The 13,601-nt window shown below is 39.1% G+C and overlaps 1 protein-coding gene across 1 annotated transcript in view; it reads right to left on the reverse strand.

The window, feature by feature from the left end:
* LOC124619021 overlaps window positions 1–13,601 on the reverse strand; it is a 218,060-nt gene that overhangs the window by 76,871 nt on the left and 127,588 nt on the right. Inside the window, exon 7 of the mRNA XM_047145393.1 lies at window positions 9,071–9,219. Within this exon, the coding sequence (XP_047001349.1) occupies window positions 9,071–9,219 (149 nt within the window). The remainder of the gene's footprint in view (window positions 1–9,070; window positions 9,220–13,601) is intronic.

The raw sequence follows: 13,601 nt of genomic DNA on the forward strand, positions 1-13,601 counted from the left end.
GATATTGGGCCTGTAATTTAGTGGATTACTCCTACAGCCTTTCTTGAATATTGGTCTGACCTGTGCAACTTTCCAGTCTTTAGGTACAGATCTTTCGTCAAGCGAGTGGAAGTGTCTCAGACTTATCGGGTCATATAGCTAACAGTGGACTCTGCCCACTGTTAAGCTTTCTGCTCATTTAATCTATTCCCACAATGCTACTCTGAACCCTTTATTTTATATCTGCTTGAAGTACCTAATGTGTTACCACACCTAAACAGCTTGCTGGTATTACCCAATAATTCTAGGACTTGACTTTTAGAGTCTGTTAACAAACTATTAGTTAAAGAACATGGATGAATCACTCTTGATTGTGGAACTGTGCATATCATTGAATGGAATGCCAGAGATTGCAAGCACCAAATATTTATTCCTAGTGCTACGTCTGTCCCACCAACTCCAATGCTGGTTTATCTTATTGTATGGATCTTGTATCCCCATGGCTACTGTACATGTTTTAAGGCATGACCTCTGCCAATACCTGAGCAACAGCCATTGGGTGAATATCATGGTTAATACCTGGGCACACTTCAGACATGGCTCTCACTTACTTTAAGATGTAGAGATTAGTGATCTGTGTTATTGCATTCATGTTCCCTTTAAATGCTCAAATTTTGTATCATGGTGTGGGGTCATACAGGTCACTGTAGTGAATAATAGTGTATCAAGGATTATTTGTATTTGTACATTGAAAGTCCTGCATATCAGACACAAGGATTATTTTGCAACTTTTATTAAAAAACATAGACAATTACAGATTTTTTTCACACCACAGTCACAGAGATTGTCTAACAATCTTTATTTGCTTTACAAATCCCATCATGTGACATTCACATTAGTAGTAACTGTGCTACAGTTACTTGTAAGGCCCATACACTGAATTCTTCCCTAGGCACCCCATTGATGTGAAACTTGCACTTGTGTATTACAGTTACCTGCAATCTGTGAGGTCTATTGACCGAGCCTGCTGATCACTGTACAGCAGTACCAGCGCTGTTGGTTTCAACCGCAGACCTAAACCATGGTGCCCGAGCCCTGCCGCGTGCCATTCAGCTGCTGCCTCAACTGCGCCCTCGAGCCATCCACCAGCTCTGACTGCAGTTGTCTTCCTGACACCACACTCACTCCGATGGCATCTCATCAGCATGCCTGCATCAAGACCATTTCTCTACAATTTTTCTTAATTTTGTAACAAGGTCTACACTTGACTTGTAACTCATTATTAGGATCCATTTTAATCGTCTTTCATTTGATATATGGTACTGCCTCTTTTATAAGACAGTGGCTGAGCCTGGGATGGCATAGTACAATATTTTACAAAACACCCCTGCCCAGTCCACATGATCATCATCCCACAGTAGCACAGCTAACCAAGGATGCTATGTTTGAGTACTGCTGGTGGAGAGATAGCTACTGCGCACCAATAGGAGGATTGGGGGGGCGGTCAGGTGGTGCGTACCTGATGGGTCAGTGAGACTGCATGAGTATTCAGAATTCTCTCTTGCCTGCTAGCTCGCTCCGTGACAGGATGTGTCCTCCGGTTCCTCCCTTTGGGAACGCAATGCCTCTTAATTTAACTGTGCCAGCATCCTGTTGTCGTAGCGAGTCTGGGTTTAGTGTACCCCTTAGGCATAGGCTTTTGGATAAATAAAAACCTACACTAGAGACTGGAATCACTCTTTTGTTTTGAAGTCCCCCCAACACGACCAGCTGCCCCACGTTCCACTCATTTCCCATCCTGCCCAAGTGCAGGACATACAATATGAAATACACTAAAGTGCAAAAGAAACTGATATAGACATGCGTATTCAAATACAGATATATGTAAACAGGCAGAATACAGTGCTGTGGTCGGCACCGCCTATATAAGACTACAAGTGTCTGGTGCAGTTGTTATATTGTTTACCGCTGCTAAAACGGCAGGTTATCAAGATTTAAGTGAGTTTGAACCTGGTGTTATAGTCGGCGCAGTAGCAATCGGACACAGCATCTCCGAGGTAGTGATAAAGTGGGGATTTTCCTGTATGACAATTTCATGAGTGTACCGTGAATATCAGGAATCCGGTAAAACATGAAATCTCCGACTTCACTTCGGGCGGAAAAAGATCTTGCAAGAACGGAAGCAACGACGACTGAAGAGAATTGTTCAGTGTGACAAAAGTGCAACCATTCCGCAAATTGGTGCAGATTTCAATGCTGGGGCATCAACAAGTGCCAGCAAGCAAACCTTTTCATGAAACATCATCGATATGGGCCTTTGGAGCCGAAGGCCCAGTTGTGTAACCTTGATGACTGCACATCACAAAACTCTATGCCTCGCCTGGGCCCGTCAATACTGACATTGGACTGTTGATGACTGGAAACATGTTGCCTGGTTGGACGAGTCTCATTTCAAATTGCATCGAGCGGATGGATGTGTACGGGTGTGGAGACAACCTCATGAATCCGTGGACACTGCATCTCAGCAGGGGACCGTTCAAGCTGGTGGATGCTCTGTAATGGTGTAGGGACTGTGCAGTTGGATTGGTGTGGGACCCCTGATATGTCTAGATATGACTCCAACAGGTGACACATACCTGCAACCATTCATGTCCATTGCGCATTTGAGCGACTTGGGCAATTCCAGCAGGACAATGCAACACCCCACACATCCAGAATTGGTACAGAGTGGCTCCACAAACACTTTTCTGAGTTTAAACACTTCTGCTGGCCACCAAACTCCCCAGACATTAACATTATTAAGTGTATCTGGGATGCCTTGCCATGTGCTGTCCAGAAGAGCTCTTCACCCCCTCATACTCTTATACATTTTTGGACAGCCCTGCAGGATTCATGGTGTTAGTTCCCTCCAGCACTACTTCAGACAGTAGTCGAGTCCATGCCATGTCATGTTGCGGCACTTCTGCATGCTCGCAGGGGCCCTACATGATATCAGGCAGGTGCAACCAGTTTCTTTGGCTCTTCAGCGTAAGGACAGCAGCTGAGCAGAGTACGAGAATGAGCAGTAGCCTTTTAGAGTACCGTATTTACTCGAATCTAAGCTGCACCTGAAAAATGAGACTCGAAATCAAGGAAAAAAAAATTTCCCGAATCTAAGCCACACCTGAAATTTGAGACTCAAAATTCAAGGGGAGAGAAAAGTTTTAGGCCGCACCTACAAATCGAAACAAAGTTGGTCTATTGTAATATGCGACACAATTTAGGTAGAATAAATGACGATACAGCTACAGTAGTTTGGTTCGAGTCGTAAGCTTAGCAGTTAAGCTTTAAGGAATTGTCTCATTAGCGAAACAATGGCAAGAGACTGCTATTTGTTGTTAATTATACTGCTGCTTTCTTTGATAATGATCAACAAGAACCAAATAATAGACTGCGTATGGCAGATGTTCTGAACGACAGTTTAGCTAAAATTTTTCTCAGTTTGAAAATCTTTGCAGATGCCTCTTTTGTACATTACATTCTGCACAGAAATTAGTCATCTTAGATTTAAAAATCTAGTCAATTGCCGTGCTTCATTTCTGATTGTATCACTATTAGGCATCAGAATAATACGAATATAAACATGACATGATATGTATATTCTTCCGCATTTGCTGCTGTCTCACACTAGTTTCGTAGGTTATTACGTAGACAGGATTTAAATGAGATAGCAGCAAACTAGAATACATGGCAAAATGTTTATACCCGTATTATTCTTATGTTGAAGAAAATACTGCATGTGATTCGCAATTCATAAAAGTTCCTATTAGCAACCATCTCTTCTCACAGGTAGGAAAAAATTCAGAACGTAGAGTTGGCCATATTGACAAACATCCCAAATAGTCTTGCCAGTCGGATTTTCGTACTACATTGAAATGCTGCTACATTCGAACATGAACAACACGGAATTTGTATTTACTTCGTTGGATAATGTATGAAAATGCAGTGGTCGAAACTCGGGGCGGAGAAAAAAGCTCGTCTTACACCTTTTTTTAAAAAAAATTTATTTACTGACGCAGAGGTTTTGGCGCCAGTATTTATCTTTGTGCCTGCGAAGTATGCCAGTGTAGCGCTACATATATTCGACAGCAGAAGTTAGTTCTGGCGGCACCTACCAACATTTTTCAGAACTTCCATTTCCTTTGCACTCGATTCTAAGCCACAGGCAGTTTTTTGGATTACAAAAATCGGAAAAAAAGTGCGGCTTGGATTCGAGTAAATACGGTAGGTGCTCTTCTCCAAATAAAATAATCTACAAGTAATTCTAACAATTATCATTGTATGTAAACTAGCAACAGTCATAATTTTTTTGCTAGTACAGTTTACAGAAGCAGCTTGTAGTGCTTGCTTCTGCATTTTAACGTGTAGATGAAGTTGTCCTATATACCCAACAGTTCTCCTTTGTGACTAGATTTATAGAGTACAATGAGATAGAGTGAACAAATGAATGGGCTGCCAATAGTCTCATTGTTCTGTGATTTTATTGGGTCTCTCAACCTACACCTACATCTATACACCATGAGCCTATATATGGTGTATAGCACAGAGTATTTTGTGTTCCAGTCAGTTCAGTGAAAGAATGATTGACGATTGTCGATAAGTCTCTGTATGAATGTAAATTTCTGCTCTTACCATCATAGCCTTTTCACAAGATATATGTAAGAGGAAGCTATAATTTCATTGACTCTGCCAGGAATGTACACTCTCAGAATTTTAACATTGACCCACAGTGTCTCTCACTCTTAGAGCCTGGCACTGGAGTCCGACGAGCATTCCTGTGATGCTTTTGCACTTACTAAATGAACTTATTCTGAAATGTGCTGCTTTTCTTTTGATCTTTTCTATTTCCCCTATCAATCCTACCTGGTGTGGATCACAGACAAGTAGTGGTCAAATGAGGGTTTTGTAAGTCAACCCCTTCACGGCTGGAGTGCACATGCTGGGAATTCTCTAAAAAAAATGTCTCCGTCTGTTGCCTGCATTACCTGCAATTAGTTTATGTCGCTATTCCATTTTCAACTGCTCTGTATGTGTAGTCCAACATATTTAATGGATGTGGCTACTTCCAGTGACTGTTGTGCAATGGTGTAATAACAGCTCTTTATGTCCATTTCTGCATAATTCGTTTGTTTATGATGAGGGCCAACTGTCAGTCCCTGCACTAAGCATCTGCAGAACTTCCTGAAATTCGCTATACAATTTTCTACTGTTGCAACTTTTCTGAACATAACACAGCCATCCACAAAGAGCCTGATAAACTTCTTATGTTATCCATGAGGTCACATATATAAATAATGTGAAAAGTAATGGTTCTGCAACACACCCTCATGGTATGCCTGAGTTACTTTTGCATCTAAAGATATCTCTCCATTAAGTGTGACACGCTGTGTTCTTTTTGCTAGGAACTACCCTCCGGTCATCTCGACTAACTTTCCAGCACACACAGACAAGTTTTTAGAGTCTCTCGTACTCTGACTGTAAAAGTATGACAGCGTACTAACACTGGTAGTTAGTAGGCTGCTGCCATAGTTAAACTGATGCAGTTTGAAATCTGACACATTTTTGTCCATCACCAGACATAATTGGCAAGTTCAGATGGAACACAGCACAGTACTTACCACACAAGGCTGCCATTGCACAATCTCAGTCCAAAAATTAGAATGAATAAAGTTGATGGTTACACAGTCAGAACAATACTTATGAAGGAAACAGTGAACAGATGACAAGCATAGTTAGGCGCCTGGGTTGAAAACATGAAACAAAATCGGGATTTAATGTCCCATCAACAAAGAGGCCATTAAAGGCATAGCACAAACTTGAACCTGGGGAAGAAATTGACATGCCATTTTCAAATAAACCATCCTCGTACTTGCCTTAATAAAATTAATTAAACCACATAAAACCCAAAGCTAGATGGCCAGTTGTAGATTTGTATCAGCACCTGCCTAAATGCCACCTGCAATGGGAGTTGTGGTGGCAGAATGCTTCACAGAGAGCTTGCAGAGTATTGTAAATAAATTTCCTGATCACAGTACTTTAATAAGGGGAAAAATAGAGCCTCATGTGATCAAAACAAGTGGCACAGACATGGATTTGTGTGATGTTATTCTGAATGTATCATCCAAAAATTACGTTGGGCAGAAATACAGAGAACCAACTTCTGAGGGTAATACCCTACAGCTCCTGGTGGCAATTGGACCAGAACTTTTTGAATCAGCTAATACAGCAGAGGGTATCAGTGATCACAGGGCTGTGTTAGTATCAGGCACCAGAGTTCTCACAACGAATGTCAAGAAATGTAGAAAAAAATTATGCTTAATAAGAGTAACAGGACACAAACTGCAGAGAATCTGAGTGGTCAACATCGAATTTTCACTACTGAGGATGAAGATGTGCAATACAAAGGGGTGAAATTCAAAAGTGTTGTTTAATGTGCCTTAGGTTAAGTACATGCTGAGCAAGATTTTAAAGGATGGGGAAGAGAAACTGTGGTTTAGTAACTGCATTGTAAAGCTGCTACGAAAGCAGAGAGAGGTTCAACACACATTTCAACAGTTATAGGCTATGGGACAAAGAAAAACTGAATGAAATGAAAATGAGTGTAAGGAGAGCAACGAAAGAAGCATTGAATAACTCTGAAAGTAAAATTTTGCCATCCAATCTGATCAAAAATCCTAAGTAAATTTAGTCTTATATAAAGTCAGTCAGTTTATTATTGTTCAATCACTCAGTGACCATAAGGGCATTGAAACAGAGATGACAGAGCGAAAGCTGAAATACTGAAATTGCTCTTCCAAAAGTGTTTCACTGTGGAAGATTGTAATACAGTGCCTCCTTACAACCATCATACAAATGCTGACAGATGGTATGGTAAGTGATCACAGAACAGAAAATCAACTACACTCACTTAATAATTGAAAGGCATTTGGAACAGATGAGATTCCTGTAAGATTCCACAAATACCATGCTGAAGAACTTGTCACCTGTTGCAGCACTGTTGCCAATGAAGGGTACCTAACAACTGGAACAAAGTGGAGATAATTCCCGGTTTCAAGAAAATTACACACAATTATAGGCCGACACTGTGGACATAAACCTGTTGTAGAATATTTTTGGAGAATGAAAATCTCTGATTCTGCAAACAGATATTTTGTGAAACTCACCTCACTCTTTCCATGTACAAGATCCAGAGCACCACAGATATCAGCATCCAGGCTGATGCTACGTTCTTCAACTTCAGGAAGGTGCTTCATACAGTTCTGCACTGTCATTTTGTGAACAAAATGTACGCTAACCCCAAAGTATCAGACCTAATTTGTGAATCAATTCAGGACTCCCTAGCAGAGAGGAGTCAACTCTTCGTTCTAATGGAACAAAATTGACAGAAGGCAATTTCAGGAGTACTCAAAGAAAATGTGATAGGACTGTTACTTTCATAATGTATATATGCATATATATAAATCATCTACTGGATAATGTTATTCACAAATGATGTCATTCTCTACAAGCAGGTAACAATGCCAGAAGACCCATAGAATACTGATCATTGGACTGTGAACGTAACTAAATGTAATGTATTGAATACGAGCAAGTGAAGAAATCCACTATTCTACTATTGTGCTATTGGCAATCACTAGAAACAGTAATTGCCATACAATACTTATGGGAAACTACCTGGAGCATTCTAAAATGGAAAGACCACATAAAAAGAACTTGTAGGAAAAGCAGATGTCAGGCTGGGATTCATTGGAAGAATCTTGTTGTTGTTTTTGTTGCTGTTATTGTTGTTGTGGTCTTCAGTCCAGAGACTGGTTTGATGCAGCTCTCCATGCTACTCTTTATCTCCCAGTACCTACTGCAACTTACATTCTTCTGAATCTGCTTAAGTGTATTCATCTCTTGGTCTCTAGGATTTTTATCCTCCACCCTGCCCTCCAATACTAAACTAGTGATCCCTTGAAGCCTCAGAACATGTCCTACCAACCAATCCCTTCTTCTAATCAAGTTGTGCCACAAATTACTCTTCTCCCCCATTGTATTAAGTACCTCCTCATCAGTTACTTGTTCTATCCACCAAATCTTCAGCATTCTTCTGCAGCACCACATTTTGAAAGCCTCTCTTGTCTAAAATATTTATCCTCCATGTTTCACTTCCATATATGGCTACACGCCATATAAGTAATTTCAGAAAAGACTTCCTGACTATTAAATGTATACTCAATGTTAACTAATTTCTCTTCTACAGAAATGCTTTTCTTACCATTGTCAGTTTACATTTTATACCCTCTCTACTTCAACGATCATCAGTTATTTCGCTCCCCAAATGCAAAAACTCATCAACTACTTCAAATGTCTCATTTCCTAATCTAATTCCCTCAGCATCCCCTGATTTAATTCGACTACATTCCATTATCCTGGTTTTGCTTTCACTGATATTCATCCTATATCTTCCTTTCAAGACACTGTCCATTCTGTTCAACTCCTCTTCCAGGTCCTTTACTGTCTCTGACGGAATTACAATGTCATCGGCAAACCTCAAAGTTTTTATTCCTTCTCCATGGATCTTAATGAAATGTAATTCAGCCACTAAAGAAGTGGCTTACAAAACACTTGCTCATCGGTCTGGGACCCTTGCTTATTAGACTGGGTTGACAGAAGAGATAGAGAAGATCCAATGAAGAGCAGCTTGCTTCGTCTCAGGGTTGTTTAGTTGGTGCTAAAGCATTACAGAAATGTTCGAGTCTCTCCAATGCTGAGAGCTATTGTGCATTTACTACTGAAATTCTGGGAAGAGTCAGGCAACATATTACTTCCCTGTACATACATCTTGTGGGATTACTACATTGCGAAAATCTTCGAGCTAATACTGACAACCCCTGTTCCCGTACGCAATTTGTGACTGGAACAAAGAAGGGGGATCAGACAGTGGTACCAGAGGCATACTCCATCACACCAGAGTATAGACGTATGGTGCAGTAAATATGCAAAGATTACAATCTATTTTAATATTATGCAAACATGGTTTATGGAAATGATTTTTTTCCTTACTTACCCAGAGATCTTTGCCTTTTCACTGCCAACTACTGATTCGAAACTGAAGATTCTTCCATCAATTTTGAGGATTACACAGTCCTTATATTCTGATAACGGAAGTGAAAATTTTTTTGCTTGTATACCAAACAGCCTTACATATGATCCTTTCTGAAAGAAATTAGTAATAAAAGAGTTAAAATTTATGAACAGTTGTGTACAATACAGGCCTTGTAACAAATAGAAATTGTTTAAGTGAGACCACTGTCAAACAACTGTGAATTTGCTATAAACTTTCATTTCTTACACTGTACATGTTTTGGACATAAGTGCATTTTTGACAGTCACTATGATAATGGTGAGAGTACCTAAATTACATGCAAAATGCAATCGGTTATTTTTAAAATTTGTGAACTGTTCACATGACACCAAGTATTTTTGTTCTTGTTTACACTTCACCTCAACATTGTATCGACAGCTGTCCCTTATTCTGTAAGTGTGCTAGACTGATGAATATGGGGTTTCAACTTCCTTGCAGGATGAAATCAAGAAACTCATGTAAGTTCTCATAATTTTATATTAATATGACAATGATTTTAAATGGTCTTTGCTTAAAACGATGTTCTGTGTGAGGAAGAAAAGTTTATATTAAAGTCTCCGTTATCTTCAGATGGTGTTATTTAAGCAGTAGGTTTGCCTCAACAAGATCATCTGTAACAATATCAATTCTATCCCTATATCACACAAACAAAAAACTGTCAAGTGTTCACAAGGATTTTTAATAACTGTCTGCAAAGAAAGAATCTTAAAAGAAATAATAATAATTACTATTGAGCTATTCAGTACAGAATGTACAATATTGAGCCACTATCTTAAAACACAAGGTTACTAAAAGTCTAAAGCATAGTCAACAAATATTTATAAAGTTGCATAATAACAGCAATGTTAACATAATAACTCTGACTGATGAGTGGAGAAGACATTTTGCTAAATCACAATTGAAGGCTGAAGAAAGAAAATGGAATAATGGAAGACAACAGTACAGGAGATGGAAGATGAAAGCAACAGTGGAGAGGAACTTCTCAAAAACAAATCAGAACTTTACAGCTGAAGTAGGTCTACATAAAAATTATAGGATCATGCCTCAACTTGATTTACGCTTTCAGAGCTTGATTCATTTTAATTTATTTCTTGCTTTAGTCTGAGGACCAAAGTTAACCTACAACCATTATGACACCTGTACTCATTAATTTTTTCTTCTATTTAAACCATATTTTTTGGATGTTTTGGTTTTGTGTCTTCTGCTTGGATGCCTGTTTCCTCTGGATTAGTTTTTTGTTATCACCTACCAGAGTATTTTTGTATTCAGCTTCAGGCCCAAGGTGTTGAAGGTGCATTTCATCCATTTGGAGTCACTGATTTTTTGGGTGTGGTCATAAAACAAAATTCTGTGTTTGTGGATTCTATTGATTTTTTTGTGTTTTAGAATATTTTTCTTGTTTGATTTGTTTATGTAGTTTCCAATTTATAATCTGGACCCAAACTCTGCTACGTCAGTGCCAAGCCTGCCACCTCATTAGGAAAGTGATGAGGAAGGAGGAAGGGTAGGAGGGACAACCTCATTTAAAAAAAGAGAGAGAAGAAGAAGAAGAAGAAGAAGAAGAAGAAGAACAGGGCTCACGTGACCCAGTTACAGTGAAGACTTCCAATAGTAGGGAAGGTGGAAAAAATGGAGCTCGGAACAGTGGAACTAGTGGAAAAAGCAACACAGGAAAAAGTCCACAATGCATCTGACTTGCAACAATTAGCGAAATGGTTGCCATCTGTACACCGGAAGTACACCTGGAAACAGATTCCTCAGAGCTAAGAAACCTTGGGTAGCATGTTTACCCTGAGTAGCATGTTTAGGGGACTTGTTCCCATAAATTAACAAATAATCGACAATGGAGATTTACTTTGTAAGAGATTTTACCTCAAGAAGCACTCAATCTCCCATTTCCAAGGAAACGAAAAGTAGACATTCAGATTCTGGGGGCCTACAACATTGTGCAAAGAATGAATCTGAGCATTCTGAAATATGTCTTAAACAACAAATCAAACACAGAATTGGCAAAGAACGTCAGCACAGATCAATAGTAGGAAAATTCCCTGCACTTCAGAGAACCAATGCAAATGGAGAGAGACTCTTAAACCTATGCAGGTAGCATAACATAGTACTAAGACCTACATTCTTCAAAAAACTTCCTAAAAAACAAACCATATGGGTATCCCTAAATAAAATTTCTGTTGAAAAACAATGATTTGTGGTGGAAAAACAATTGAATCATGTTGCTATAAGTAGACAGTCTGTAGTGGAAGTGCTCAATGTAAAAGTTGCCAAGACCACTAGTTTAGATTCAGACCACTAGCTTATACCATTAAATTCAAGGTTAGACCAATATTTAGAAGAAAGAATCAGTACCAATCCAGAATGTTCATTATACAGAAGTTATATTAAGAAATAAATTACAAAATGCATTTGGAAAAAAGAATACCTAAATGTTGACAACAACTTCAAAAAGACATTATTGAGACTGCAGGAGAAACTATACCTCTTAAAAAGAAATGGTAACATGCTTGGTGGAATGTTGATTGTGATGAGATAATTATAAAGAGAGAACAATAAGAGATCAACTAATTTCAAGTGAGTCACACTTTAAGCAGAACACAAGAATCTTTTACAAAACATTCAAAATAGTTTAAAGAAGTACTACCAAATTTACAGTTTACAGTTTCAAAACAACAGAAGACTGCATGTAATAAAACTGAAAACTGCAGAATACTTGCAGACTACACAACTGCAATTCAACAAAAGAAGAATTTCATTTTGATAATGAAACCCAAATACAACTAGACTCAAAGCCACAAACAATAGAGGAAAGCAGAGAAATCATAACACAACTTAAAAATAACAAAGCATCAGGAGAAGACAATAAAGATGCTGAATTGTGCAGATACTCTAGTGACAACATTATTACATGTCTAACGCACTTGCCTTAAGTGATTTAGGGAAATAACGGAAAATGTACATTAGGATGGCCAGACACTGGCTTGAACAGTCGTCCTCCAGAATGCGAGTCCAGTGTGCTAACCACTGCTCTACCCCACTTGGTAAAAAAAACTTTCTTTGTCCTGGAACACAAAACTACAACACTATGAAACAATGGTATGGCTGAAACACTGTATGCAGCAGAATGACTTAAACTAACAAGATTTGGGGAAAGAAGGATTGTAAGAAAAATAATGGGACCTAGAAGTAGTAGCAATGTTGAATACAATCTATGATCAAACAGAGAGCTCTATTAAAGAAGACTACAGTTTTATGGACATATATACCAAATGAATAATAATGAACCTACCACACAGCTCTTCAACTTACTAAACAGCTACAAATCTGAACCTACATGCTTCACCGCAATTGACAGATGTGGAAAACACAGGAATTAGAATGAACATAAAGATTAACAGAATAATTTTTAAAGAAACAACACAAAAGGTGTGATTTCTGGAGAGAAAGAGGTCCGCAAAAAGAAGAAAATGGACTTAGGAAGAAATGGGACAACACTCACGAAGGATGAAGGAATCCTAGGAGCAAAGGAAATTAATAAATCTGGACCCAGTTGATTATGTAACAAGTTTCTCTTTTAATTGCATTTTTATAGTACACATATTTCAGTCATGATAGTATACTCAGTATTTCTTGTGATTTGATTTCTTGTGATTTGAAGAGCCATTTCCATTTTTCAAATTCATGCTTTCAAAGTTTCTTTATCTATCTCATTGGCTGTACACCTTTTGTCCAGGTATTTAAAGCTGTTCACAGGCGTTACTGTTTCATATCTGGTGTTTAAATAGGTTGTCTTGTTCTTTATATTTGACATTACTTTCTTTACCAAAGGGTATTTCCACACCCGTTTGTTTCATTAAATTTTTCAGTACATTAATGTGTTGTGTTGCTGTTTCAATAATACTCCTAATGATCCAACTCCCCAAGACACTAACCAAATTGAACCCTGCCTGGAACAGTTCCGTCCTCCATCACAGCAGGATCCACCTCCTCTTCCTCAAAATCACCCTCTCCAAACCTTCCAGGAATTTCTCACTTCCAGCCTTGCCTCTCAATCCTTCTTGAAAAACCTTAATCCTACTCCCAACATCACCACTGCTGAAGCCCAGGCTATCCGTGATCTGAAGGCTGACCGATCCATTGTCATTCTTCTGGCGGACAAGGGTTCCACGACCGTGATACTTGATCATTGGGAGTATGTGGCTGAGGGACTGCATCAGCTTTCAGACAACACCACATACAAAGTTTGCAAAGGTAGTCCCATTCCTGATGTCCAGGCGGAGCTTCAAGGAATCCTCAGAACCTTAGGCCCCCTACAAAATCTTTCACCTGACTCCATCAACCTCCTGATCCCACCGACACCCCGCACCCCTACCTTCTACCTGCTTCCTAAAGTTCACAAACCCAAACATCCTGGCTGCCCCATTGTAGCTGGTTACCAAGCCCC

This window comes from Schistocerca americana, chromosome 1, assembly GCF_021461395.2.
Source record: "Schistocerca americana isolate TAMUIC-IGC-003095 chromosome 1, iqSchAmer2.1, whole genome shotgun sequence".
NCBI classification, from domain to species: Eukaryota; Metazoa; Arthropoda; class Insecta; order Orthoptera; family Acrididae; genus Schistocerca; species Schistocerca americana.